This window comes from Lepidochelys kempii, chromosome 9 (genome assembly GCF_965140285.1).
Source record: "Lepidochelys kempii isolate rLepKem1 chromosome 9, rLepKem1.hap1, whole genome shotgun sequence".
Taxonomy (NCBI): domain Eukaryota; kingdom Metazoa; phylum Chordata; order Testudines; family Cheloniidae; genus Lepidochelys; species Lepidochelys kempii.
Window position 1 is genome coordinate 90,846,278 of NC_136388.1, and position 26,889 is coordinate 90,873,166.

A 26,889-nucleotide genomic window follows, 5' to 3' on the forward strand; every position below is an offset into this window, starting at 1 on the left:
TGTTACTAATTTGTTAACTCTCAAAGGACAAGTTGGTGTAAATGAGCACAGCTGTATTGACATAAGAGCCACCCCTTTACGCCAACCGACAATGTGGCCAGTATTATTTTTGATTTTGCAACATTATTACAGTGATCAGATGGTGTATCTCCAATTTGCATGCTTTTTATCAAGCTGATCTCAAAGTTTTTTATTCTCCTTTAGCTTTCCCGTTCTCTATTGCAGTTTTTGTGAGTGAGATCTGCAAGGCCTACCAGGCATTTAAAAGGCATATTTTCCTGAGAAATAATTGCTTGTGCATTGCTATTACCAGTTGTTTCCAGAATGCACATCTATTCTGTCCTGCATATGCTCCTGATTTGTGTTTTACCGCTTTCAAAACACAGGGGGGGAAATGTTGAAAACTCTCTAGCTTGTTGGTTTTTGTTTTACATAAGGCCTTATTTTTCTTGAGTGCCCCTCTTCCAGACTTCCCTGTTGTGATCTGAAAAAGGACGTTTTTATCAATTGTAGGTGAGAGTTCATTGTAAACCTCAGATAATCCAAAAAACGTATTGCTTCACTACATAACATTAAACCTATTACTTAATTTTTAGAGTTTTGTGGCCCTCCCATGCCATAATAATTCTGAAGTTTCTCATCACTGTCCTTTTAACTCCACATAATTCTCTTCTAAATTTGAGAATTGCAGGGCCTTTTGTAAAAGGAAATTCACAGTATGACCCCCATGAGGTTTGCCTTTAGATATATGGAGTCATATCTAGAAGTTTTGTGCCATCAAAAGTATCATCTCACCTATTAGCTAATAACCCGATCTCAGTTGAGCACCATTTCGATTACGTGATAGATCTGCAGGGAAATGTATCCTGATTAATGCTAATTGGATACAGGAGGCCCTAGTGGTCAAAGTGAAATCTGCAGCGAGTAATGAATCTTTTCAGAACCTGGATAAAAGTTCCATTCCCACAGGAGTTACGAATTAAAAACTTTTTCCTTCCCACTAAGTACGTGGTCCGGGGCGTACCGGCTTACTTTCACCTCTGTTCCCAGGAGAACTACAAAGCAGCTTTGGTATCTGCTCGTATTCGGGCTGAGAACAGGTGAAAGAGAGAAAGCCACATCTTGCATAATCTGTCCTCTCTTGGAGTGCATAAATTGCCAGGGAGCTGAAGGCTATGTCCACATTGTAATTGCAGTATAGCCACATATGAAGAAACTGTTTTGTCCCCTTGGCCAAATCCCATTCACTGTTGCTGATGTGGAGGATCTGAGGAGCACTCTCTGGGCATGTTTTCAGGGGAACCAGGACAGGGGCAGCTGTCTTTCGCCATGGGCTGTTCAGCGGAAATGGTTTGAGTGCTATTTGCTGCTCTGCTTATGTACCGGATAAGTCAGAATTTTCTTTTAATAAAAGACTTTCCTGCATGTGGTCTGCATGGGTTAAACTGTCCATATGCCTGTAAAGTGTATGCACCGGTGTACTGTATTTATGCATATTAATACCACTCCAGTGAGAATGCAGCTCCTGGGAGACGTCACAATGTTCAGATAACTCCATTTCCCCCTAATTCAGAGGATTTCTTGTGGCTCATTTTTATAGATCAGTTTCACATCTCAGCTCTGAATTTACACAGAAAATTCATACGCACCCCACCCCTGGATTTGTATTTCTCTCTTTGGTCACAATTAATAAAAGTGGATTTCAGTTTTCCTTCAGGGCAAGTCCTACTCACCTTCCTCATAAGAGCAGTCCCAGCAATCCCTCCTCTGTCATGTCATGCTTCCTTCCAATTTTATTACGTTTGCGATTGTTTAATTTAATCCCTTTTTCAGAAGCAAGTCACTGCTCTTCTTCAGACTCTGTTCCTCTGAAAACAATAGCCCCTTGCACTGTTATTGCCTTTGCTTACAGAAGACAACTCGGACCGATTGTGATACAGCCCCAGGAGTACAATAGAGGTTTTGACACCAGGCTCCAGAATCAATTAATAGAAAATGCGGGGGTTGGGGGGAGCGGCAGAAAATAAAAATAAACCTCAATGAAGAGACACTTGCATATATCGCACACAAAATATACAAATACAAGTTCAGTCCTCCAATGGTCCTCAACTATCCTGCTGAGGATCTGCCCCTCAGAACGTACCTTTGTTTGTCAGGCTTCATGGAGTGAGCAGAAGCCCGGAAGTCAGGAGATTTGGGATCTGTTGCCATGTCTGCCACTACTCACAATGTGACCTTGGGCATGTCACTCACGTCTTTCTGCACTTCAGTTTTCTCATGTATAAAGTGTTGATAACAATAGTTTATGTACTTTTGTACAATGCTTTGAAACTCCACTATGCTGTGCCAGCACGGAAGACAATGAAAGCTCCCATGTGTTTCAAGCGGAGCTAGATCAGGCTCATGGATTCTGTCTCCACTTGATAGGAGGAACCCTATGCACTTGTGCTCTTCCATGCCCATTGTATTAAGAAAAACTGCACAGCTTGACTTGTGTTAGAGCAGAGTGTCATCATCGTTGTCATCATCTCCACCCCAGCCCACGCTCCTACCTTTCCTTACAGCACAATGATGGCTGGGAAATTCTTGTTGAGGGTCACCTGAAGGAGAAGCCAAGGGCACCTTGCCCTTCTCATCCAATCCCAGGCTAACTTTGAGTGATTGGCTGCCCTGGAGGCCCTAATGGGACATCTGATTGGCATGGAGGGTGGAACTAACCTTTCCTTCTATAGGCTGCTGCTGGGGAAGATGTGGAGCCAGTTCCTGCAGCTGTAGCAATTATTTCCCACCCTACGAATGTGCTGAGGGAGGAGCTGGGTGGGTTATAGGGTTTAATACATGGACATGTTACGCATATTTTGTCTAATATATTGCCATTTTCTTTTCCGTTGGGGCAAACTCAGATAGCATTTGCATACCTTTGTGTGATTAGCATTGTTGCTACTCTTGGTATAGAGAAAGTAAATAAGGAAGTGTTATTTATTCCTTCTCATAATACAAGAACAAGGGACCACCAAATGAAATTAATAGGTAGCAGGTTTAAAACAAACACAAGAAAGTATTTTTTCACACAACACACTGTCAACCTCTGGAACTCCTTGCCAGAGGGTGTTGTGAAGGCCAATACTATAAAGGGGTTCAAAAGGGAGCTAGCTAGATTCATGAAAGATAGGTCCATCAGTGTCAATTAGCAAGGATGGTCAGGAATTGTGTCCCTAGCCTCTGTTTGCCAGAAGCTGGGGTTGGGTAACAGGGCACAGATCACTTGATGATAACCTGTCTGTTCATTCCCTTTGGGGCACCTGCCATTGGCCACTGTAAGAGGACAGCATACTGGGCTTGATGGACCTTTGATCTGACCCAGTATGGCCATTCTTACGTTGTTATGTTCTTTGGGGTCTCATGTGGTTCTTCCTAGCCATTTGGGCCAAAATTGTGGGGAGGGAGGTAGTTTTAAACTCCCAGATTATCATTTGGAATTTAGGGTTAATTGTTGCCAGGGGACATTAACATCTACTAGTAGAGGCTCGCAGGGATAGGCTAAGTGACTGCTGTGTATGGAGGCACAGGTTTAAGGCTTGTAGTCCAGACCTTGTGTCTAGGCCTAGACGGGATGGAAGGTTTCATACTGCTAGGGGCCCTCTCTGTGGCTTTTAGGTCAGTAAACTGCTATTGAATGAAAGGGTAGCATATGGTGGGGATGGTTGGCCATGGCCAACTTTGCTGTACAAATACACATTTTCCCCATTTGTTTCTTTATTGTTGTTTCTTATTTATTTAATAATAATTGCAGCCTTTGGACAAAAATTCACTAGTGTGGGAGATACTTTCTTTGGGGGCAGGGGAGTGGGCAAAGTACATAGTCACGCCTGTCTGAAGTGACTACTCTATGCACCAAATATATATTGCCTAATTGAAGTGGTGTCTGAAAAAATTATATTGGAGTCACTGGGGAAAGTATAAAGTAATCACTTGGTATTTGGGTGGTAGAGGGGTTTCTATTGCAAGTCGTCCTTAGTGCCAGTTTCAGCATAAAGTCTATGTAGATTTGTGTGCAAGCTAATCAGCTTGCTCCCGTACAAAAATATCCAAGTGTACTAGCTACTTCAGTGGTGTTAGTTTATTTTAGAATGTGTGTGTGTGTTTTATTTTCACCTGGATTTGGTCTGCTCATTAATTGGAGTTTGTCACCAGGCAACTGCTAAGTAATGGAATGGCAGATTTCTCAAGGACAAGAGTTCCAGATGGAATTGAACTCAAACCCCAAAGCATCGTAATAGAACAGAAGGTAATTTGGACATTTGAAGGTGGGGGCGGAGGGAAGGTGTGCGAAGTCAAATTGCCTATCATTGCTAATGTACAGGGTAGACATCATTTCCATTTCTTCTGAACAGCACTGAGGTCATTTTACTGTAAAGTTTTGATCTGCAATTTCAAATTACACTGCAAATCTTTAAGCGATTTTTAAGCCATTTCAGGTTTTGTGCCTCCTATAAATTCGCTTATTATTACAAAATTGTGCCTCCTTATTTGTCTTTCTTTCTTATTGAGTAGAAGAGTTTCTTGAATCAACAGATTTGTTAAAGGACCTACATAACACAATACTACCCGTCATCATAATACAGAATTAGGGTCCAGATTTTTCACCCTCTTTATAATGTTTATAACTTAGGGAGAAATATCCTCTCACTTTTTAAATCATTACCCAGTGAAAAATATCTTCATTCCTAGGAATTTAAGAAATCATAAAGGACCCGCACAAAACCAGTATGTTGTGCTGTCTTACTCCATCTGCTGGCTCAGTTCCACCTGCATTAACTAGCAAACCATGTTCCCAGAGCAGATGATATTGCTGGTACACGAAAAAAGAAAGCAAACAAAATAGAACCATTCACTCCATTACTGCCTTGAAAACACCAAGCTGGAGAAATAATAATAATACTTTGCTCTTGTAGAGCACCTCTTATTCATGGGCCTTGAAGCACTGACAAACATTAATGAATTTATTCTCATTTCAAGGATGGAGACGATGAGTCACAAAAAGATTGAGTGACTGCCCTCGGTCATAGAGGCAAAGTGTGGGAGAGCCAGCAATAGTGCTCAGGTTCCCAGGCCCCAACCCTGGCTTCTGAGCCTCAGTCATAATAGCATCCTTCCTCTCTTAGGAAGGAATCAAATGTTGGTTCCCCAACTGAAAAAGCAACAAAGAGCTTAACCACCTTTATAGTTAGAAAGTTTTTCCTAATATCTAACCTAAATTTCCCTTGCTGCAGATTAAGCCCATTACTTCTTGTGCTACGTTCAGTGGCCACGGAGAACAGTTGATCACCATCCTCTTTATAACAGCCCTTAACATATTGGAAGACTATCAGGTGCCCCGGTCAGTCATCTTTTCTCAAGATTAAACATGCTCAGGTTTTTTTTAAAAAAAGTCCTTAGGTCAGGTTTTCCAAACCTTTTGTCATTTTTGTTGCTCTTCTCTGGACTCTCTCCAGTTTGTCCACATCTTTCCTAAAGTGTGGTGCCCAGAAATGGACACAGTCCTCCTGCTGAGGCCTCCCCAGTGCCATGTAGAGTGAGACAATTACCTCCCATGTCTTTACGTACAACACTCCTGTTAATACAGCCCAGGATATTAGCCTAATGGCAAGTTTAAAAAAAAGTAGAATAAAAAATGCCTCACAGCATCCCTTTAATTTCCAGTTGGTTATTTGTCTTTTAAAAGACAAACAGCTTAGATTTAGAATTCACTGCTTGTCTTCAGATACATTGGCCAGCATTCACAAAGGCTTAGTTTACTTCACTAGGTTGTTTATCAGCCAGCAAACCACACAGACTGCTGCTTCTGATTCAGCCGGTGTTCCTTTTTTTCCTTTAGTATAATTCAAAAGGAAATTTCTAATGTAAAACTTAGCATCCCATTGTTTTCCTACATCCCAGCACTGATGGTCCTCAAATACCATCCTTCCCCTTCATCCTCCACAGTAGACAGATCCCTCTGCACTCCACTCACCTTCTAGAACATACATCAGTGCCTCAATGACCCTTTACAAATCCCATCTCAAGGTCCATCTCTTTCTCCCTTGCCAATGGCTCCTAACCCTGCTTTCCCTATGTTTAGTCATTTTCCCTTAAACTTGGGCCGTTGTACCCAGAGCCCTCTGCCCTACCACATCTATAGATGCTACTTGTGTGATGTCTTATAAACCCACTGAACTGACCGGTATTTATCCAGATGTCTGTGATCCTACTAAGGAAGGCTGCAGTATAAAAATGCACCGCATTGATAAGACTGATTCTTAGTCTTTCCAGTCTTTTCACTGTCCCTTCACTGAATGCGATTATTCTGTAATAAAAGCTTACAGCTACAGTAAGTGAAAGTTTTAATGACAAGGACGATAATGAGGTATGGTCTGGGAACAGAGCTGGGATCAAGGAACTCATGAGTTCTGCTCCCAGCTCGGATGCAGACTCCACCTGTGGTCGAGGGGCAAATCATTTTGTTTCTGTGCCTCATTTTTTCTACCCAGATGACAGTACATCCTTACCTACCACTTGGGGATGTGAAGATTTACTAATGAACTAAAGACGGCTATTTTGTAAATAAGGCGCATTACTGATGTTGTATAAATGCTTGCCATAGATCAGCATGTCAGTGCACTGTCATTTGAATTTAATATTTTTGTCGGCTAGACATTTGTGCCATAAGCTGATTTTCTTTACCTGATGTACCACATAGAGTACTGTGCCTCCCCTCACCATGCCCTGCCAGTACTTTCTGTCCTACCTAGCTAGGGTTACACGATGAAACAAAAGTATGTTGTGGTGAATTTAACTTCCCAATCTGTTTTCATGTGCAGAATCATATTGCAGAGAAACAAAGTGGTAGCACCCAGGAAGGACTCTGGAGCATACACAACCAGAACTATCTCCTGCCGGATCTCCTACAGCAAAGCCAAATTTCAGACTCCTCGGTGAACCAGCAAAAAGTTACTCAGAATAGTCAAGGACCTCAGAACAAATCTGTAAATAATAAGGTATAGCTTCAAATTGTGTTCATTAGATTCACTGCAATAACAGTCCCCTCCAGTCCTTCCTTTTCTCCAGCATAGGGGCCAAAGGATCAAATCTCGTCAAGAGAAGAGATCTTTGTTCCCCTTGCTTCTCAAAGAGGCTTGAACCAGGGGCCAGTAGAAAGTCTTGGGTGCCCTAACCCAATCCCTACTTCCTCTCTTGTTTCTCCATCCATACTCCTCTATGTCCCCCTTACTCTTTACTCCCTCCTTTTCCCCCTACCCAAACATTAGTATACTTCCCCTGCACTCCAGTAGTATACGTCTTCTCTTTTCCCATGGTGCTAATGCTCTTAGATTGCTGCCTTCAGCGCTGTCCTAGGGTGCTACCTTAGCTACTCATCCATCTCTCTGCCGATGGTGCAAATCAGCAACATCAAAGGAACATTGCCAGCACTGCCAGGTGAGGGATAACATTAAAGGTGCAAATAAGTCATAACTCTCTCAAGAGACAGGTCTTTAAAACAGCCCTGGTTTGCTGCAACAGCATCCTCCTGGCTGCAGAGAGGTTTGAATAATGTCCTACTTCAAATCAGACAGCAGGGAGTGATGTAAATGCAAGGTGTCTGTTATTCTATCTCTTCCTCTAGGCACCAATTAGTTCACTTCTATGCTGTGTCTTGTCATGACTCTTTGCTCAGGCTTCCTTCATTGTAGTTCAATTTGTACCACAAACTCGCACTTCAGAATTGTTGTTCATATCTAATTATGTCATGTACAGTTTCATATAAACCTCAGAGAGCTTTCTGGATACCAACAGTGCTACGCAATATCTGTTCCCTGCCATCAACTTCCGAAGTGAAAACCGACCTTATTTTTCATTGTAGACATCAAGTGCTGAAAGTACACCCTCAAAGGGCAGTTCATCATCTACAACATCCTTTACTTCGTTCATAGATCCTAGACTACTACAAATCTCACCTCCCAGCAGTCCAGCAGGGCCTACTTGTAGCTCTCGTGAGTATGCTTGCTCTTATCATAAAATGCATCATGCCTGGCTCTTTTGCCAAAAGCATCTGGCTTAATTCTTGGAAATGAAGACTGGAATTTTCTGGTGACTTTTTGAAACGCTAAATCCATGTTAATAGTGTTGGGTTTCATTGCACTGGCTCCTGATGAAGTGTGCATTACTCTGTTCTTGTGTGAGCCCAATGCATATTCATGAATACATCAGAAACTGTGCAGACCTATGGTTCTACCTCATGCTACGTTAAGTTTTGCAGAAACTATTCCCTGGCTGTTGGTGAAACATGCAGCTCTCTGGACTTGCTTTCAAATTGCAATAAACAAGTCATGTGTGGGGTGTGACCGAACACTTACATCTTTGATGACTCTCTGTGTCTTTTCTTCCAGCATCTAGCCCCAAACCAGAGCCTATTAGAAGAGGGAATGCAAGGAAAGGCTCTGTTGTCAATGTCAACCCCACAAATATCCGGCCACAGAGTGACAGTCCAGAAATTCGCAAATACAAGAAGAAATTTAATTCAGAGATCCTGTGTGCTGCTCTGTGGGGTAAGCTTAGAAATAAAGAGGCATCTGTCTATTTAGAAAACAGGGACAGCATGTTTCTGAGAGCATAGGCTGTGCTGAGATTTTGCATTTGTATTGCACCTCATCGCAAAGTGACTAACTATTTACCTACAGCGGTACTTAAATGAAGCCACCTTCGAGGTGGAAGGTGACAGGCAGACGAATCTCTGTTGCAGAACATTCTGTGCAACAGGGTAGGAGGACATTTTGATGAAGGCACTAAATTAAAATCTTTCTCACTGAAAGAGCCAAGAGATCATCATGCTCTTCCAGAGCATCAGGACCTGGGTTTTTAAGGCCTTGCCAGAACGTTTCCCACACAGTAAACCGCACAATATTTTATGAATCTTCCTTAGCTGAATGAAGTGCTGAATTGACCATGCCAAGCTTTGCCAAATTATCCTTCAGGTTCTGGGGAGTGGAAATAATGCCACACCTGAAGCTGAATGGGTTAAGCCAGTGGCTCTCAAGCTTTCCAGACTACTGTACCCCTTTCAGGAGTCTGATTTGTCTTGCGTACCCCCAAGTTTCACCTCACTTAAAAACTACCTACTTTCAAAATCAGACATTAAAATACAAAAGTGTCACAGCACACTATGACTGAAAAATTGCTGACTTTCTCTTTCTTACCATATAGTTATAAAAGAAATCAATTGGAATATAGATATTGTACTTACCTTTCAGTGCAGAGTACATAGAAAAGTTTAAACAAGTCATTGTCTGAAATTTTAGTTTGTACTGACTTTGCTAGAGCTTTTTATGTAGCCTGTTGTAAAACTAGGCAAATATCTGAATCAGTTGATGTACCTCCTGGAAGACCCCAGGGGTATGTGTACCCCTGGTTGAGAACCACTGGGTTAAGCCATCCCCTCACATATGCTACATATTCCATAAAGCAGTGGTTCTCAAACTTTTTTTTCGTGGATCACTTGAAAATTGTTGAGGTTCTCGGCAGACAACTTAATGCTCTTTCTAAATGTTGTTTTTACTGCTAGGTAACTATTGTAAAGCGCTTTGGATAAAAGCGCTACATAAAAAAAACTTAATAATAATTAACTTTTTTGGTTCTACAAATAAAAGCACACAACTCATATTTTAATACCAGTAGTCTTACCTTTCTAATGTGATGGATGTGCCCTCACTCCCCTGCCACGGCAACCCCCGAGCTGGGGCTGGGAAGGAGGGGGGTCTCTCCCTCTCTCACCCGCCGTGGCAGCCCCCGAGCTGGAGCTGGGCAGGAGGGGGGGGTCTCTCCCTCTCTCCCCTGCCGCAGCAGCCACAGGCCTCTTTCTCTGGCCGCTGCAGCCCTGCACATTCTAAATTCCCCCCACACCCTCCTCTCACCCCACTGCCCCCTCCCACCTACCCTTTATTCCCTCCCCAAGGCCACCACCTCACCTTACATGTGCGTCTTCTCCAGGGTCCAGGCATCTAATTAGTGGAGCCACGCCTGCATGAGTCCACTAATTAGGTGGGTGGCCCGTCATTCTCTTGTGTGTGCCGCCCAGACACACACCTTAGAGGGAACTATCCACGGACCACCTGAATGGAGCTTGGTCCACGGACCACAGTTTGAGAACCTCTGCCATAGAGTCTTTCTATGGGAATCTTCTCTAGAAGCTAAAACAGATCAAGATATCAATTCTCTCAGAGGCTGGACTCCCTCAACTCCTACAGATTTCTCAAGAGGTACTCAGCACCTTGCAGGATCAGCCACGTACAGAGAGAACCCAGTGGGTATAAATCGGCATAGATTTATTGACTCCAGGGGAGCTACTCCACTTTAGCCCAGTTGTGGACAGGGCCCGCATTTCCTAGTGTCTTCGCTCTGAAATGGTTTTAATCATCCATCTGTTTTAGGAGAAGAAAGAAGATGAGCTCTGTGGAGCTGACAAAATATTTATCTCCAGTCAGCTTGAGTCTCACATGAAAAACAAAATAAATGAATGAAATAGGGGAAACGCTATCCAAAGGAAATGCGGATTTCCCATTTACAGCTTCAGTTTTGTTTAATGCATGTTTAAAGGAGGCCAAGATTTTAAATTAAGAACAGAACAGCGTAGCAAAGTCTGTAATTACATGTACACTGAGGTTGAACAACGCCAGGTCCTCATCGGAGCATTGCCAGTAGAAACGATGGTTTTGTGCAGTGTAATACCTTATGCTGTTTTATTTCCACTACAACATACTGATTAGGAACCTTACCAATCACTACAGCCAAACTGAATCCCCATCCAGTGGGTGTCAGTTCATGTCAGCAGCCCATTGGAGCCTTCACTTCGCTGGGAATAATTAGATTTCAGATGGATTCACTCCATTAATTTGGCATTCGAAAGCGTCTTTATGAAACACGGAAAATTTCAGTCCTGAACAATCCACTTCCTAGCATCATTTGTTCCTTTTCTAGTGTGCCCTGTGCTTGGGACTGTTACCCCTCATTGAATTTGAGGTTGGAGTTGGTTCATAGATTTTTAAGGTCAGAAGGCACCATTATATTGTCTAGTCTGACCTCCTGCATAACGCAGGAGCATTAGTGGAGTTGGAGGTTTTGCAATATTCATAGTCTGCTTTTGGGATCACAAACCAGTTTGAGTTCACAAAGCAGTTTAAATCCACGTTGACTTAAGGGGGACTACTCATGCTTAACATTACATGTGCACTTAAGTACTTAGCTGGATTGGGGTTTTATTGCATTGTGAAGTGGTGAGAATTTTGTAATTCACTTTTCACAAGGTCATCTGCATAGTGCCAGAGAAGATATCAGAGGCAGTTAAGAGAAGGAAGCCCAAAGCAGAGTCAGTTATAGATAAGCGATTAATGCTGAAATATGCTATGACTAAGTAGATAATTGACAGTGGTTTTTATGTACTAACAGGAGTAAATTTACTGGTGGGGACGGAGAACGGGTTATGGCTGCTGGACCGAAGTGGACAAGGAAGGGTTTACTCACTGATCACAAGGAGACGATTCCAGCAAATGGATGTTCTGGAAGGACTCAATGTGCTAATCACCATATCAGGTTTGTTCAGTGTCTAAAAGTATCTGACCCACTTTATAAATTATAAAGAAGAATTAGGTTATGAATTCGGTTATAGACTTTCCTCTTGTAGGACAAAGCAGGACAATTATTTTTGCTAATAGGAAAGCACTCTTTGGATCTCCAATATTTGCATCCTCCTTCCAGATTCGTCTGTGACTTGGGATATGCCATTACATACTTAATGTGTAAAATGGTTTGTGGGATATAAAAATGTGTTGAATGCTTAAAACATCATTCCATTGCTGCTAAGGAAGTCTGTGTTTGGTTAATTGCTCGTATAACATGTGAGCATCGCTCTAAGCAGATTTCCATCCAAACATTGTTAAATCACATCAATGTATGGCTGGCAAGAGGGCAAATGAATCATGTGGGACCCTAGTCTGCAGGTGCTGAGGGCCTCAGCTCCCATTGGCTGCCAAGGCAGCTGAGGATGCTCAGCACCTCACAGGATCAGGCCCTTGATGGGAAGGTTGGAATGACTTCTGTTTATACACAGGTTGGACACAATGCATTTGGCATAGCTGAAGCCTGTGCTTCCCAGATTTGCTCGTTCTGACTTTCCACGTAATGCAGCATCCCTTTTGAGCCTGTCTCTTGAATCTAGATTGCTATTTTGCCTTATATAGGTCTAAAAACAAAATTAAAAAGACTTCTTGAGATAAGGAATTACGAAATAATGCCCCACCCCCCGTCCGATCATAGGACTGCTGGTGGCGCCTCCTCCTGGTGGCTCTGGGGATTAGCTCTTGCCAGGCGCTGCCCTCCTCTGTCAGTGTCGCTACCCATCATCTCTTTTACTCTGAGGCCTCTCTTATTCCCGGAGCTGCAGCTTCCTGTTTGTGGCTTGGCCCTCCAGCCAGGTCACTAAGTTTCTCCCCTTCCAGGGAAATGAAAGTCCTTCCAGACCAGCTGGGTGGCTGGTGTCGCCAACTCACTGTGCCACTTCCCAGTGGCTTGCAGGGGAACCCAGGCCCACCCTCTACACTGGGTTCCAGGCCAGGGATCCTGTGACAAGCAGCCAAGGTCTATACAGTCCTACCCCTTGCTGATGTTTCCCTGGGCTTCGTCCTCCTTATCTGGCTTCCCCCTCTTTCTGGGTTTGCCAGTCCAACCTCTCTCCTCCCAGGTAGTGATTGTAGACTACTTCCTTCCAGCCCCTTGCTGCTGTCAGCTTCTAGGCTTTATACAGCCCGCTTCTGTTCCTGCCCAGCTGAGATCATTTCCAATGAGTGGCCTGCTGCCTGTCTTCTTCTTCAGGTGCAGCCTGGGCAGTTAATTGGCCTGCTGAGTCCTTTAACCTCTCCAGGGCTTGTGTAGGGTGGGCACCGCATCACACCCTCCAACGGGAATCAAAAGAAAATAGGCGCCTACAATGAAGGCTGACAATGAATTGGAACTGACGAAGCTCCCCCATCCAGAATGGCTTTTCCAAATAATATCTGTAATCCTCCCTTCAGACTGATGTCAGATGTTCAACTCTCCCATCAGGCCTGGGTCTGGGGGCAGCCATTCTGTGGGTGTAAGGGAAAACCTTTGTGTGAAGTCTGAAGACTGGGAAAAGAGAAAAAAATAAATACAGGTGTGCAAGAGCCACAATACAATCGGTGTCTCAGTGCCGTGGCAGACATCGGCACCACATGGTGTCTCCTCTTCTGCACTGCTGGCCTCATGTCTCACGTGGCTTCGCTGAAACGACACAAGTCTCTTTGCACTCTGGGTCATAACAATCACTGAGGCTGAATTCAAGAGATTTGTACTGCTCGGAAGTAAAATGTGATGCCTTTTTTTTTTCTGATCTATGTATGTCAGGCAAAAAGAATAAGCTGAGGGTGTATTATTTATCCTGGCTGAGAAACAAGATTCTGCGCAATGATCCAGAGGTGGAGAAGCGGCAAGGCTGGGTGTCCGTGGGAGACCTGGAAGGCTGCGTGCACTACAAAGTCGGTGAGTCTAGTTCCTAGGCAGCCCTACGCAGTCCTCCTTTCCTATCTGATCACACGTATTGGCCACATTTTCCTTCACCCTCATTGAAAAATTATACCTGGACTTGGTCATTTCTTCACACCCGCGTGCAGTACATCACGGACGTCCCTCTCCCTTTAACTGCACATTGCTCCTCCCTTTGCAGCCATTGCCAGCAGGGTGTACTACTCTTTGCTGCAAGGGCTGGCTGAACTGAAAGGCAGGACGCTTCTTCTGCTCAGCCGGTGCTTTCAGCATTCTGGGGTTGGCTGGCATCCTCATTGTTAGTGACATCTTTCACCTCCGTCATACCAGTCTCTTCTTCTGGCCCAGAGTACCTGCACGGTAACGGTATCAATGGGATGCCTGCAGGTAATTGATCTGGATGGGTGTCCCACAATTCGTCCCTGTCTCTATATTGTATAAGCCCTAAATATACATATCAATGTTCTACTTAAGTATGCAGTAAAATGCATTTGTGACCATAGCTGAAATATCATCTGGCTCTTATTCGGCTTCTGCATAGAGCACCTTTGAAGATGAACACCAGTATGTGTGACAGTCATTATTACTTTAGCACTTAAGATATTTCAGTGATGCATGCTGTAGCAGAACATAAAATAGATTTGACTGTATTAAAAGATGCTATATTACAGTTGTGTTTTCCCAAGCAATATAGCAAACTAATGTGTGGGTGGATGGGTGGTTGGGATGGGGAGGTCTTTGCCTTATATTCTGTTTTATTGCTTTGCTTGTACAACACAGTGCTTTAAAAATTGGCATAGTTTAGAATGAAATCAGAGACAGAAAGCTAAATAGATCTGCATGAACCTATAGTTATTTTCTTTGTAATTATAGTGCATCTGGATTTATTTTCAACTCTAATGGCTCATTTTTAGCTTTTGTAAAGAAAAGTATTCATAAATGTAAATGTACACTTGTTTGCAGCTTCTGGGAGGATGGGCATGAGATAGAAAATAACTTAAGTAATTTGACAAAATGGTCATACAAATACTCTCGGGGAGCCAGAAAAACTCTAACTTCTAGAGAACCCCCTGCAAACCTCAGACAAAAAGCCTCCCTGCACCTTGACATTTCCAGTTTACCAAAATGTGGTCATGTCTACAGGAGTTGTGTGGATGCCCTTGGACTTTGCAGACAGCATCCCCTTTAAACTGGCTTCTCAACTTTGACCTTCAGCAAAATGCAATATATTCCTCTCTCTCCATTGTCAGATAAACAGGGATTGTCTCTGTTGCTTTGCTGCTTTGGGCAAGCACCGGCTGCTATTTCACTGTTTGCAAATCCTTGTGTATTCTAACCTTTGTCCTTACGGGCATTTTCCTGTATAGAGCAAGAAAACGCTGTTTTTTATTTTCTCTGCCCAGGTTGGCCTTTCTCATCAGTTTTCCATCCTCGTCCAGCCTCACCCCTTCACCGAGCTGCCATTATGTGTTGTGCCAGTGTGAAATGGTCCCGTTTGAGCGGCATGTGCTGAGCACCCCCTTACTCCCCCAGAAATGATTCTTACCTAACTTGTGTAACACCTGCATCTCTTTTAGAGAACCTGACTGTAATTTGCCACACAGACGCTGAATGTAAAACAAGGCAGAAATGTGTAGGAAAGCAATACCCTTGTGGCGTGTTCTATTTCTGAGGGAAATGCTCATGTCTGGCAGAATTAAAATAAAACAGACCAAAAAAACCTTACTTTTCAGTGCCCAGCTCTGCGTTTACTGTTCATAAACCCAACGTGAGTTTAACCATCTCAAAGAAACTGCTCCTCTCTGAAATGCTCATTCAGCTTGACACATGGGGAAGCCACTGCCGCCCGTATGCGTGGGGATTTAATTGCCAACGTGCACGCTGAGAAGAGAATAAAGCCTTTAGCACTCCACGAAGGAGCTCAGCAAACCGCTGGCCCTCCTTTTGTAGCCTAGAAGGTATCACAACGTGTGCTTGATAGCATCGCTAAGTAATACCAACGGGGGTCTGTTGTTTGACAGCAAATCCTTTGAAAAAGCAATTGTCTATGGAAAAGTTTGCTCAGCTGTTTGTCTGATGATTTCCCCAGCCTCTAGCAGCGATTTGAGGCCATCTCGCTGGATAGAAGCAATAGTGGATGATCGAGACCATTATGGCAGGCTTTTTGTTATTCGTTTGTACGGCACCTTGCATGATGGGCCTGGGACTCCATGCACTCCTGCAATACCCACACAAAACCAGATAAATAAGAAACAGAACCAAAAGAGTATGGAAGTGGGGATGGTGTCTTATGGCCATTGCCATAAAGCCACAATAGAGCCCTTAGCCTCTCTGAGAATGGGAATAATAGACTTGCTTAGTTGATGGGGTGGTGTGCAGACTAATTCATTAATTTTTTTATACTGCTTTGAGAGCTGTACAACAAAGGTGCTCTTCAACGGCCCAGCTCAGTGCCTATTGAAGGTAATGGAATGACTCCAATAATGGGCATTGGATCAGGCCCTCGTTACAAGGTATCAATATTATAATTGTCAAGCATTCATGCCAGGAATCTGACTGTAGAGTTTCTTGTCCAACCCAGGAACAGAAAATTATCCTCTGACCTATATACGTTGAGTCTAAAAGCTTTGACGTCCCATCACCAAATACTATTAATGAACTGCTTGCAAATACTGCACAGATCTTTCTGTGCCTCAGTTTAAAAACTTTAAAATACCACCTTTGTAAAGAATTTGAGCAGTAGATAATGGTATAGGCCCAAGTTTAGACTTCAATAAAATAATTTTGCATTGCTTCCTTCCTCTCTCGGGCCTGTATAGTGACCACACAAGCCCCAATCTTGTATAAATTTATGCATGTGAGTAACTTAATCACACACAAAAGTGCTTTCACGAACAGGGCCTTAGATCGAGTGTTTTTAGGGCACTGACCTGTCTTGATTGTATGTAAGGTAGCATACATTTGGATGATAAATAAATAATAAATATTAATAATAACAATAAGCATTGGCTGTGTTACTGAAAGTCATTGAACTGAATGTTTAAAGGAGAGGAGAGATGATTTACAAGTTATTAAATATCAAGGACCAACTTCTAATACCATTACTCAGTGAACAGCCCCTTGGAAAAGAATGTGAACCAGTCACTCCTTGATCTGCACAAGCTGGCAACTGACAAGAATGACCATCATTTCTGTGACTTCATTGAAACCCAAAATAGTCCCATTGAAATTATTGGCTGCGTTTAAATTATTTTAATTATTGGCTGCGTTTGATATTGGCATCAAAATCTGAACTCGAAGTATTTTTGATTTGTATGGGCCATCTGAAACGGAAATAATTGTTCCTTTTGTATTGTAGTGAAATATGAGAGAATCAAATTTCTTGTTATTGCGTTGAAAAGCTCCGTGGAGGTGTATGCTTGGGCTCCAAAGCCCTATCACAAATTTATGGCTTTTAAGGTAAGATAGATCTCATCTCAGTTTAAAGGTATCATTAGCACCCACTGTTTTATCCCCCACCGACTGCTCCAGATTTTGTTGCTTTGTGTAACATTTATTTTTAATTTAGGAGTAAATGAGTAAACTTTTTTTTTAATTTAGATCATTTTGCTCACCACGCAAATGTCACATGTCAAATTGTCTCTTAAACATTGCAGACATGCTTTTACTAATTGTTTGCAACATCTTGTCTAAAATATGTGTTTGGATACACAAGCAAATGAACTGCCCCAAAAGTAAGGGGGGAAAATTCCAAAGAGTTTGCTTTTCAAAAACGCTCAGCGTTGGTCTAATACCCTATAAAAATCTATGTGGGTTAGGACACCTAAAGGAGTTAGGAACCTTATGCAAGTCATTAGGAGTTGGATACCTCACTCCCTTAGGATTCTTTAATCCTTAAATCCCAGCCCTTGAGGTCAATAAGAAAGCTTCCATTGACTTTAGTGGGAGCAGAATATAGCCAGCACTGAGCACTTCTGGAGATGTCTGCCAAAATTAATCAAATTTAGCACAGAAATGTGACTGATGGCCATCGTGCTCAGCTGTATAATTCAGCTTCTAGGTTACAAAATCAGAAAGGTACTGTCAACAAAATTTAATTTCAAGTATGGGGAAAGAAACACCTAAACCTTTCCTTGAAATCAAGATAATTGTGACAGAGACTGAACAAACTTTTGGGTTTCATCCAAAATAAACAGTAGAAAGTTGACTGGAGTAGAAGTTTACTCTGAGACAGGAAATCGCAAACTCAGATCTTTGATTAACAGAGAAATGAAATAAGAATGCTGAAGTACTAGAAAAGGGCATGGCTCAGGTAAGGGACCAAATTTTGTTTGATTTATCCAGCAGTTCATAGACTTAAGTGGTCCTAATCACCTGAGTTAGGTAAACAGATACTAGCTGTAAGGCCAAATTCTGCCCTTAGATATAGAATCACTGGGATTACAGTTGTAATTGAGAAGAGAATTTGACCCTGTTTCTGGTGTAGGGATGTATTTTTAGTAAACTGCCTCTTTACAAGATATGTTATAAGTAGTAATTCCTTTGTCTTCAATATCTAACTCATATATCATTGAATGTACTAATTTACAATAAACTAGAGTCAAGATATCAAGTGCTGCCTATGTATATATTTACAGCTCCAATGTCTTTTGAGGGTTTGGTATGTTTATCCTCACACCTTCCTCTGTTATTCTTTTACACTTCTCAGTAACTTGCACCTTTGAGTTGAAAAAGGAAGATAATAAGATTCCGTCGTACCACAGGAATAGGGACGCTGAAGTAAATGTGACATATAATAGCCATTTGGTTTTTGAGTTCTAGTAAATATTGAAAAAGGTTCATATTTGTAAATGTGAAAATAACAAACCCAGAAACCGACGAATCAGGTAGCAGTTACTATATTCATAATGTGTTTATAATTTTATCTGACTTTTCTCTTTCCAGTCATTCATTTCACTTCATCACAAACCACTGTCAGTTGACCTGACAGTTGAAAATGGACAAAGATTAAAAGTGATCTATGGCTCGCAAGTGGGATTTCACGCTATCGATGTGGACTCTGGGTCTGTGTATGACCTGTACTTGCCAACTCATGTAAGATATTACTTCCTAAAGCTGAAATAATTGAGTTGTTTCCTTATTTATTCCTCATGGCTATAGGTTAAAGGTGACTAGATCAGTGGTTTGGATCTTGCTTATCTTCTAAGAACATGTATAATTTAGGCTAGCCAACAAAATGTTCGTGTTCAAACACTTTAGAGGCACCCCTGTGTTCACAGTAGGTCTCTGTGCAGAGACAGTGGTCCACTAGTATGGATTTCTGTGCAGGATTGGGGTCTAACTACAAAATGAGCCTAAGCAAATCCCCTGAACTTTGGGGATATCTGATTCCAGATCTAAACTTTATCGTCTGTGCTCCGAACTTTTTACATGTACTCCACCCCTCACCCTGCATCTTCCAACACAGAGAAACCCACTCCTATGGCGTCTTACCTCTGGAAACCCAGCTGAAGACCAGCCCAACTCCTAGGCACCCAAACAAGCAGTGCCCACCAAACTATGCCAGTGCAGTAATTCTAGTAGTTACAGTGATGTTAATTTTGTAAACTCATTTGCATTAAAACGTAACTTATGTAGATATCTAGTTGTTGAAAACAATTATTTCTACTGATCCACTTACTAAAGACCCATGTTATTTTTATACGTAGCTTAAAGTGGTTTCTTTCATCTGAAAGCTAGTCGCTTCTTTGATGATGGCACCGTTCAAAGTTCATACTAGTTTATAAGTCTAACCAGGATTGCCTGCCCACTGCATGTGTAATTTGGTTGCTAAGCGTGGCAAATGATTTCTCGTCAAAGAGATAATTAGCACAATAGATAAAAGGCAAGGGACAAGGTGAACCCTTTTAAATGATTTAGTTTTGCAACACGCTCCAGATATAATGATGTACATCAGGAAAGATATTTCCCAAGTGAACGCCCTGAATATGGGGCACCTGTAGAAGAGCTGTGACTCCCTTTGTGTGCACTCTTCCACCGTAAGTCAGCGTGTGCTAAAAATACTTTTTCCCTTAGGAGTCTTGGATCAGAAGTAAATGTGCTGCTACAGTGGGCTGTATCGTTATTTTAGGGACTGTCTCATAGACGATAATTATCACAAGCTGGTTTTCAGTGTCAGCAGCCCAGACTTACTTTAATCTAACAGGTTGAGTTGAGACACGCTTGCTTTCTGTACCCTTTTTCCCCTGTTCCCTCTCTCGCTCTCTCTCTCTCTTTCGTCTGCTTCAATTGCTCATGAGAATACCAAGGCAACGCATTAAAATTGCTCTGCGACTCTGGATACCTGTTTTAGTGTTACGGATCGTAGTTGCGGAAGCACGGACTCAAGTGGTTGGCCTGAGTGTATTCAGTTCGGCAAGTACAGCTTCTAGGTTTCTTTTCTGTTTATTGTGCCATTACCATGTGCATAAATGTTTTGGGCTGAAAAAGAAAAGATATGTGTGTTATTGGCTTGTGAAAAATGACTCTCCGCTTATCTGTCTCTTCCTGTGGAAATGCTGATTGCAAGGATATTTCATTGTTTACGTAAAGTGAAAAGATCCTGTTAGTGTTTTAGAAATGCTTAGTTATTGTTTTGTTTTTTGTCTGAAAGTACTTTCCATAAAAACCCACCTCCATAGCTATATGCTTCTTATAAATCCTTTCTCACTTGCGAAGTGTGTTGGCTGGTGTGAGAGAGAATCTGGGTCCCGTTCTGCTGTTGGACTATTTTATTGCATGCATTGCATCGTTCCTGTGGCATGAGTGTAAAATGTAAACCCAATAGTATTTAAAGTAGCACTTTCTTTGTTTAAGGACACTGTATGCAAAGCAGGAAAAGACCTTGCAGAGATGTTCACATTTAGAAAGCTCAGGTGATTCTTTCAAACCACCATAAATATTGTCATCAAAAGTGCTAATGAATCATTGTTTTAGCTCATGAGTTATGCTCGGTCTGTATCACAAAAAATGGAAGCGTTGGGTTCCTAGAATAGGGAAGTTGAGTAAGTTGTCTTCCATCCTCTTCTAAAATCATCTTTGAATTAAAGTATGGCTCACGCTCCTTCTGTCGCTTTATATACCAGCATTTCATGAACAAGCCAATAAATCTCATTGTATCTCAGATGCTCCTTGGCTTCTTTATACCAAGTAATACTTGTAAATATAAAGTGAAAAATTGAACAGTGACTTCTATACAAACCTAGTCTAATAATATCTAAAGGGGGAAATATAATATCCCTTTTCAGCTAGCAAAATATATAGCCCATCATAAACCAGATATTTACTTTCTGTGAGCAATGAGTAGGTGGTTTTTTTTTGCTCTGCCAAGCTATTTAGATTGATATAGTCACTAAAATTGTAGTCCATTTTCTGATATAAATCTTAATAAAATACAATTTCAGATCCAAGGGACTATTCACCCACATGCCATTATTATCCTCCCTAATACCAATGGAACAGAACTTCTACTCACCTATGAAGATGAAGGAGTCTACCTTGATATATATGGGCACTTCACAAAGGAAACTGTTTTACAGTGGGGAGAAATGCCAGCATCTGTAGGTAAGTATGAAAAACAGCACTGTGTTGAATGTAAGATTCTGTTGTATGAAATCTGAGTTTGTTATTAGGTTTGTGTCCAACTGAAAGAGGTTGTGTGGCACATTAAGCCATTTCTGGTTAAAACAGATTTCTAATGAGCAGATACATGTATGTGAATTTCTGTACATTCTTGAGCCAATCAATGATTATAAAAGGGTCTCTGCATTTGTTTGTATTCATTTCATGGTAGTTTATGCCACAAAGGGTTTACTGCAGAGTCAGAGTTTGTATAATAGGATGCAGGCCTTCCAATAGGTATATTCTTGTGTCTGGTAATCATTTTAGTGGGTTACAAAGGAATGAAAAAGTGCGGCTGTTTCCTACTTTGAATCTTTCATATCCACAGTATTTTGTATAGAAATTAATAATATGTAGAAAGTACAGTAGTTTAATGGGTCTATAAACATAACATCCTATCAAATTGTCCTTTATTTTTATCATCATCCATTCAGAGTACATCAGATTAGATATAGCGTTACATGGGTTGTCAGGCTATCCATGTTTTTCATCTGGCCTCACAAATGCTAAAAAGGGGGATCTGATTATTTTTCATCAGGACGTTTTTTTTCTCTTAGGTTTCCAATTGTTAATGTTATAACTAAGAACAAAGGAAACCCACCTCTAGCAGGTTTTTGCATTTGTAAATTTCACCTGATTGGCTTTTTATTTCTGTGTATTCTAATCTTTCTTCATCTTTTTTTTTTTAAGTCACAAGCAAATCATAGCAAAATTGACCTAATTTGATTCTCAATACTGGTGTAAATCTGGAGTTACTCCATGAAATTGGTAGAATTACATCAGAGGCCCATCTTTTTTAGAGGGCTTCCAGCCACCCTTGAGAGCGTGAGACCCACCTCTGTCTTGAACTCAGATATCTACATGGTACCATATACATTGTGCTGCTCTGAGTAGTAAAACCACTTTAGGAATCATTTTAGGAATAAGTTCACTTTTGTACATATTAAAGGCAGGTCTACACTAAAAAGTTGGATCAACCCAGCTACATTGCTCCAGGGGTGTGAAAAATCCACCTAGTTAAGCCAACCTGACCCTTGTGTAGACAGTGCTAGGTGGATGGAAGAATTCTTCTGTCGACCTGGCTACCACCTCTCGGCGAGAAGGATTAACTATAGTGACCAGAGAACCTCTCACTGTAGTAAGTGTCGACACTGCAGCTGCAGCATTTCTAGTGAAGGCATAGCTTCAGGCTTGGTCTACATTTATATCTGCATAGCCATGTCAGTCAGGGGTGTGAAAAAAAACACATGCCTGACCAACTTAGCTAGTCCAGCAACCCCCATAACCACCACCACCCCCAGCCTAGACACAGCTATAGCAACAGACTAGATACTGTACTTTCCTTCTCCTCTGGCAAATAGTATCCTCTTCACTTTCCAACCCAAATATTAAGCTGTAGGGTAAAATTACAACACGTCAAGTACGTCCTCCTCAATGCTGTATTAATGTTTAATGCCGTAGGATACACTGAGTCTCTACAGCCCACATTCTAACATTAGTGTGAAACAATCACTGGTAAGAGAACCATTACCCAGTATGGTTAGGAAAAGAAAAGTTCTATCTGTGAGTATTGAATCTAATTGGAAGCTGGATTGCAAAATGGAGACAGCAGCCTGCAGGAGATATGATGCTATGGAAAGTACATTTCTTTTGCCTAAATAGGAACTGCATGCTCTCAAGAAGGGCATAACATTACAGTTTAAAAAGCAATCTTAATGTTTCCTCCAAAGTAACATTGGTGAATATATGATCAGCTTAAATATTTAAGCTCTCTTCTCTTCTTCCTATAAATGCACTCCATTGGTTTGCACTCATTTTTCCCCCTTTGGGAAGCAACAAAATTTTAAAACTGGCTTCATTTGCCATCCTGTGCTGTCAAACATTTTCCTGGATCTTGTCTCTAACGATTTTTAAAGCATGGATGAACTTGTAGCTATTATGAGATTGTCTGATTGTATTATTTGAATGTGTGGTAGGTGCCAACAGTGTTTGGCTCTGTACAAGACATAGTCCTTGTCCCAAGGTGTTTCCTTTTAGAAGATGAACAAAGACCAGACAAAATTACAGAGGGAGCCCCAGAGGCAGATATATAAGGAACTAAGTGTTTTGTTACCTTTAGCTTCAGAAAACTAGTTGCTGTAAGGTTTGCATATATGCCAACTGTTACGATATGCTCTGAAATGCGGAGTTTGTGATTTTGGACATCAATAGTCGTCTACAAGAATATTCCTGTTTAATCCAGAGACAGCTGGAGATTTTCAAAGGCACAAAGAAAAGTCAATGGCAGTTGTGTGCCTAAATACCCATTGTGCCTTTGCAAATCGCCCTCCCTCATTGCCTAAAGCGCTGAGACAGCGAACCCACAGAAATGTGTTGGTGGCTTGTAAAGATCTACTGTGTACTGGGCATACATGGGGACTGCGCTGCTTTGTCACAGGTTGGGATTTCAAGGCAGATCCCCCAAGGGTGTGAACTGAAGTCAGCGGAGCTAAACAGATTTACACCAGCTTCATGCTAGTGAAATGGCCCTTGGCAGCTGACATTTCTTCAGGATGCTCTGCTGTGCACTACAGGGGTGCGCTGTCTTTTTCTGCAGGTGGATAGTATCGTGAGAGAAAGATTGCCCGGTGACTATTCCCCTTCCCATTCAGGATCGCACAACCACCTCCCCTCCCCTTCGCAATCACACAGCATCCTTTGGGTGTCCACAGGAACCACTTACATGCAAAAAGTGACAGCAGGAAAGTATCTGAATGGATTTTTAACTTCTTTTAATGGAGTTTAACAGCCAGGAACAGCAAGGAGAACACAGCTCTGGGGGACTAACCAGCTCTCCACAGACCACCACCAAAGGCTATGCAGACAAACAGGGCTGTTTATCCTTGGAAGGAAGGCACTCTTTCTCTCTTCCCCTCCCGTTGGCCAGGGCTCAGCCACTGGCCTCCAAACAGTTCTTCCAGTCGACCTTAGGCCACCACACTTTCAATATTACTACTACGCCACTGTCTGCAGCGCTCTTGACTATCCCAGCCCAGGGCTTCTTGGAGCAGATATTGTCAATCGTAACAAGTTTGACAGGGGTCTTGTCACGTGGCACCAGATGTTCCACTTGTGATTGGAGTCAGAGTTCATTTAGAGGCAAACTGACCCAAGCCTTGACTTCCAGCTCAAACCAAATCCTAAACTTTGGGGGCTTCGAAGAGCCCCATTTAGTATTTTATTTTAAGCGTGCATTTCCCACCAATGCTCACTCATACTCTTGCTCCTCTGAAATTCTTGCCTCAGGCCAAAAGCATTGAAAAATTACGAGCGAAGTTCAGGTCACCACATTTCTTGCTTGGCCAAACCTAAGAAGAACTTGCAAGTTCCACTAGAGATCCTGTTCCCTTGAAACTTCCACACTTAACCACGTTTTGACAACAATCTGTATGAACTGTACTGACGATTTTCCTATTATGAATTTTGACCTTGTTTTTTCAGAGGTGAAAGGCTTGTGTGTTAACTCAGGGTTCTAGCTAGCTGCCACTTGCTTGATTCTTAATATATGGTCTCATTCTTTAACAAAATTATTTTGGATAGTAAACTTCCCTGGTCTATTAGAATATCTTAAGTGATTGAGAGAGGTGGCAAATGCTTGCAATATAATTGACGGCTCTAGGGCAGGAAAACTAAAAATAGCAGCCTCTTGTAGTCTTTAGGGTGGGACCTGTATGGCCAGTCCATTAATCAGAAATTGGAATGAGGACACTGAAATCCAGTGGGAAATTAAAATTGTAGAGCTACTCTATCTATATTTAATTGGTGAGATATTTCAGATATGTAGGGCTACACACAAATAGAGAGAGCATGTTTTCTTTATATAACACAAGATTTTTAAAAAGGTATAGGAAACATCCAGTTAATAAGATGGGGAGGTACTTTTGTCCTCTCATATTAGTAAAAATTATTAAAAGCATGATTTTGGGAGTGGTTTGGATGTCCTTTACTGGGAAGCAGAAAGGATGTTGATCTAGAGAAATGAAGCACTCTAGCCAAAGTATCTTATAATGACTTTGCTATGTCAACACTCTTTATTGGTTCATGAAATAATTGCAGCCCAGTTCATGCAAAGAAATAGTCTGCTCACATCAGAATGATTCTTATTGTCCTTAAGAAAACTATGGCTTGGACCTCATTTACAGCTGTTCCTGTACCCTTGGTGCAACCACAAAATTCCCTGGGTTTTATTTATATACACTCAACAATTGATTGAGGAATGAGCAGCTACTATAAGCCTAGACGCTTGGAACATAGATACATAGATATTTACGTGTTTTTAAAAGTCTTATTTAAAACACACTAAGTTGTGTGTAACTTTGTTTTGGTAGGGACATGCTGCATGTCAGAGTATGCGCACCTTAACCTGTGCAGTGCAACCCAACCAGGACAAGAGCATGCTCACATGAACAATGTGGGACAGATGGGAGTTTGTGGTGAAGCTACAAAAGCTTTTTCTCTAGATAAATTCACAGCACTAGCGTTCTAGTCTAATGAAAGAACATTTCATCGTTAGGAAGAAGAGCCTGTTCTGCATGTTGGATATCTAGAGCATAAATAATGTGTTTTCACCTTGGAAATGCCTATGTACACTAACTTCATGGCTTTCCTTGAAACGGCCAAATTTGAACTCCCATTGGAGTGAACTCCTTGAGCTCTGTGCTAACTTCTACGCTATTTGCCAGGTGTTAAGGGAATATTATGGCAGGCTTCCACTGTGCTGTACAAATGACCCTTCTTTGAGTGTATGGTGCATTTCCAAAAGGAAACAATGGGTTCACAGGGAAACAGGCAGTAACCAGAAACCTGCTCAGCTGTGATTTAGTAACAGGATTATACTGTCTTTCCTCTGAGGCAGAGGCAGAACTTGTCACCCTTGTTTGCAATGGGTTTAGCTTTTTAATTTATGTGCTTCTAAATGTTGTTGTCAGATACATGAGTGCCATTAACGCTGTATCTGAAGACAGAATTGGGGACACAGTAATAAATTGGTGGCTGATAAATGGATGACATGTGAGTCTAAAACATATCCAACTGTACCATTTGTGGCCTTTTAAATGTGAAAGGCAGTGTCCTATGCCCCAGTAGGGCAAATTCTTTCCCATCCGAAATGCAGAGTCCTAGAAATATGTCTGCTTAAGGAAACCTTGGCGGTCCAGCGATTAACTTAGAAGACACAATCAAAATGTAAACTCAGTTCTCTTCAAGGTTAACTCCGTTTATGCATGTTTGTGTGTATGTAAATAGACATGGAAGAATTAGATTTTTGTCTGTAAATGTTGGTGAACATCGATTTCACCATCACAAACTGACCCAAAAAAATAGTCCCACTGGTGATCATTGAAATGTCCAGATAGGCAAAGTAAGAAAAATGCTGCCTGACAACGTATTAGAGTTTGATTAAGGAAATTTACTTTGACATGTGATGGTGACAATTTATGTTTTAACTACTGTAAAGCTTTAACTTTTGAATCTCAACGGCTGCTGTCCTTAAATAATTCTTGTCTAACCCTCCCATAATTTCCACAGCTGTGAACACTTAAATCGACAAAAACTGAAAAAATGGCTTAAAATAAGCATCAATATTATCCATCAAAAAAAATT

General features: G+C 41.6%; 1 protein-coding gene across 2 annotated transcripts in view; it reads left to right on the forward strand.

The window, feature by feature from the left end:
- NRK (Nik related kinase) overlaps positions 1 to 26,889 on the forward strand; it is a 121,783-nt gene that overhangs the window by 87,112 nt on the left and 7,782 nt on the right. For both annotated transcript variants that reach the window (XM_073358334.1, XM_073358336.1), the window contains 9 exons: positions 4,195 to 4,288; positions 6,861 to 7,037; positions 7,901 to 8,030; positions 8,427 to 8,585; positions 11,479 to 11,622; positions 13,453 to 13,587; positions 16,949 to 17,049; positions 18,535 to 18,684; positions 21,033 to 21,192. In XM_073358334.1, coding sequence (XP_073214435.1) covers positions 4,195 to 4,288; positions 6,861 to 7,037; positions 7,901 to 8,030; positions 8,427 to 8,585; positions 11,479 to 11,622; positions 13,453 to 13,587; positions 16,949 to 17,049; positions 18,535 to 18,684; positions 21,033 to 21,192 — 1,250 coding nt within the window. The remainder of the gene's footprint in view (positions 1 to 4,194; positions 4,289 to 6,860; positions 7,038 to 7,900; positions 8,031 to 8,426; positions 8,586 to 11,478; positions 11,623 to 13,452; positions 13,588 to 16,948; positions 17,050 to 18,534; positions 18,685 to 21,032; positions 21,193 to 26,889) is intronic.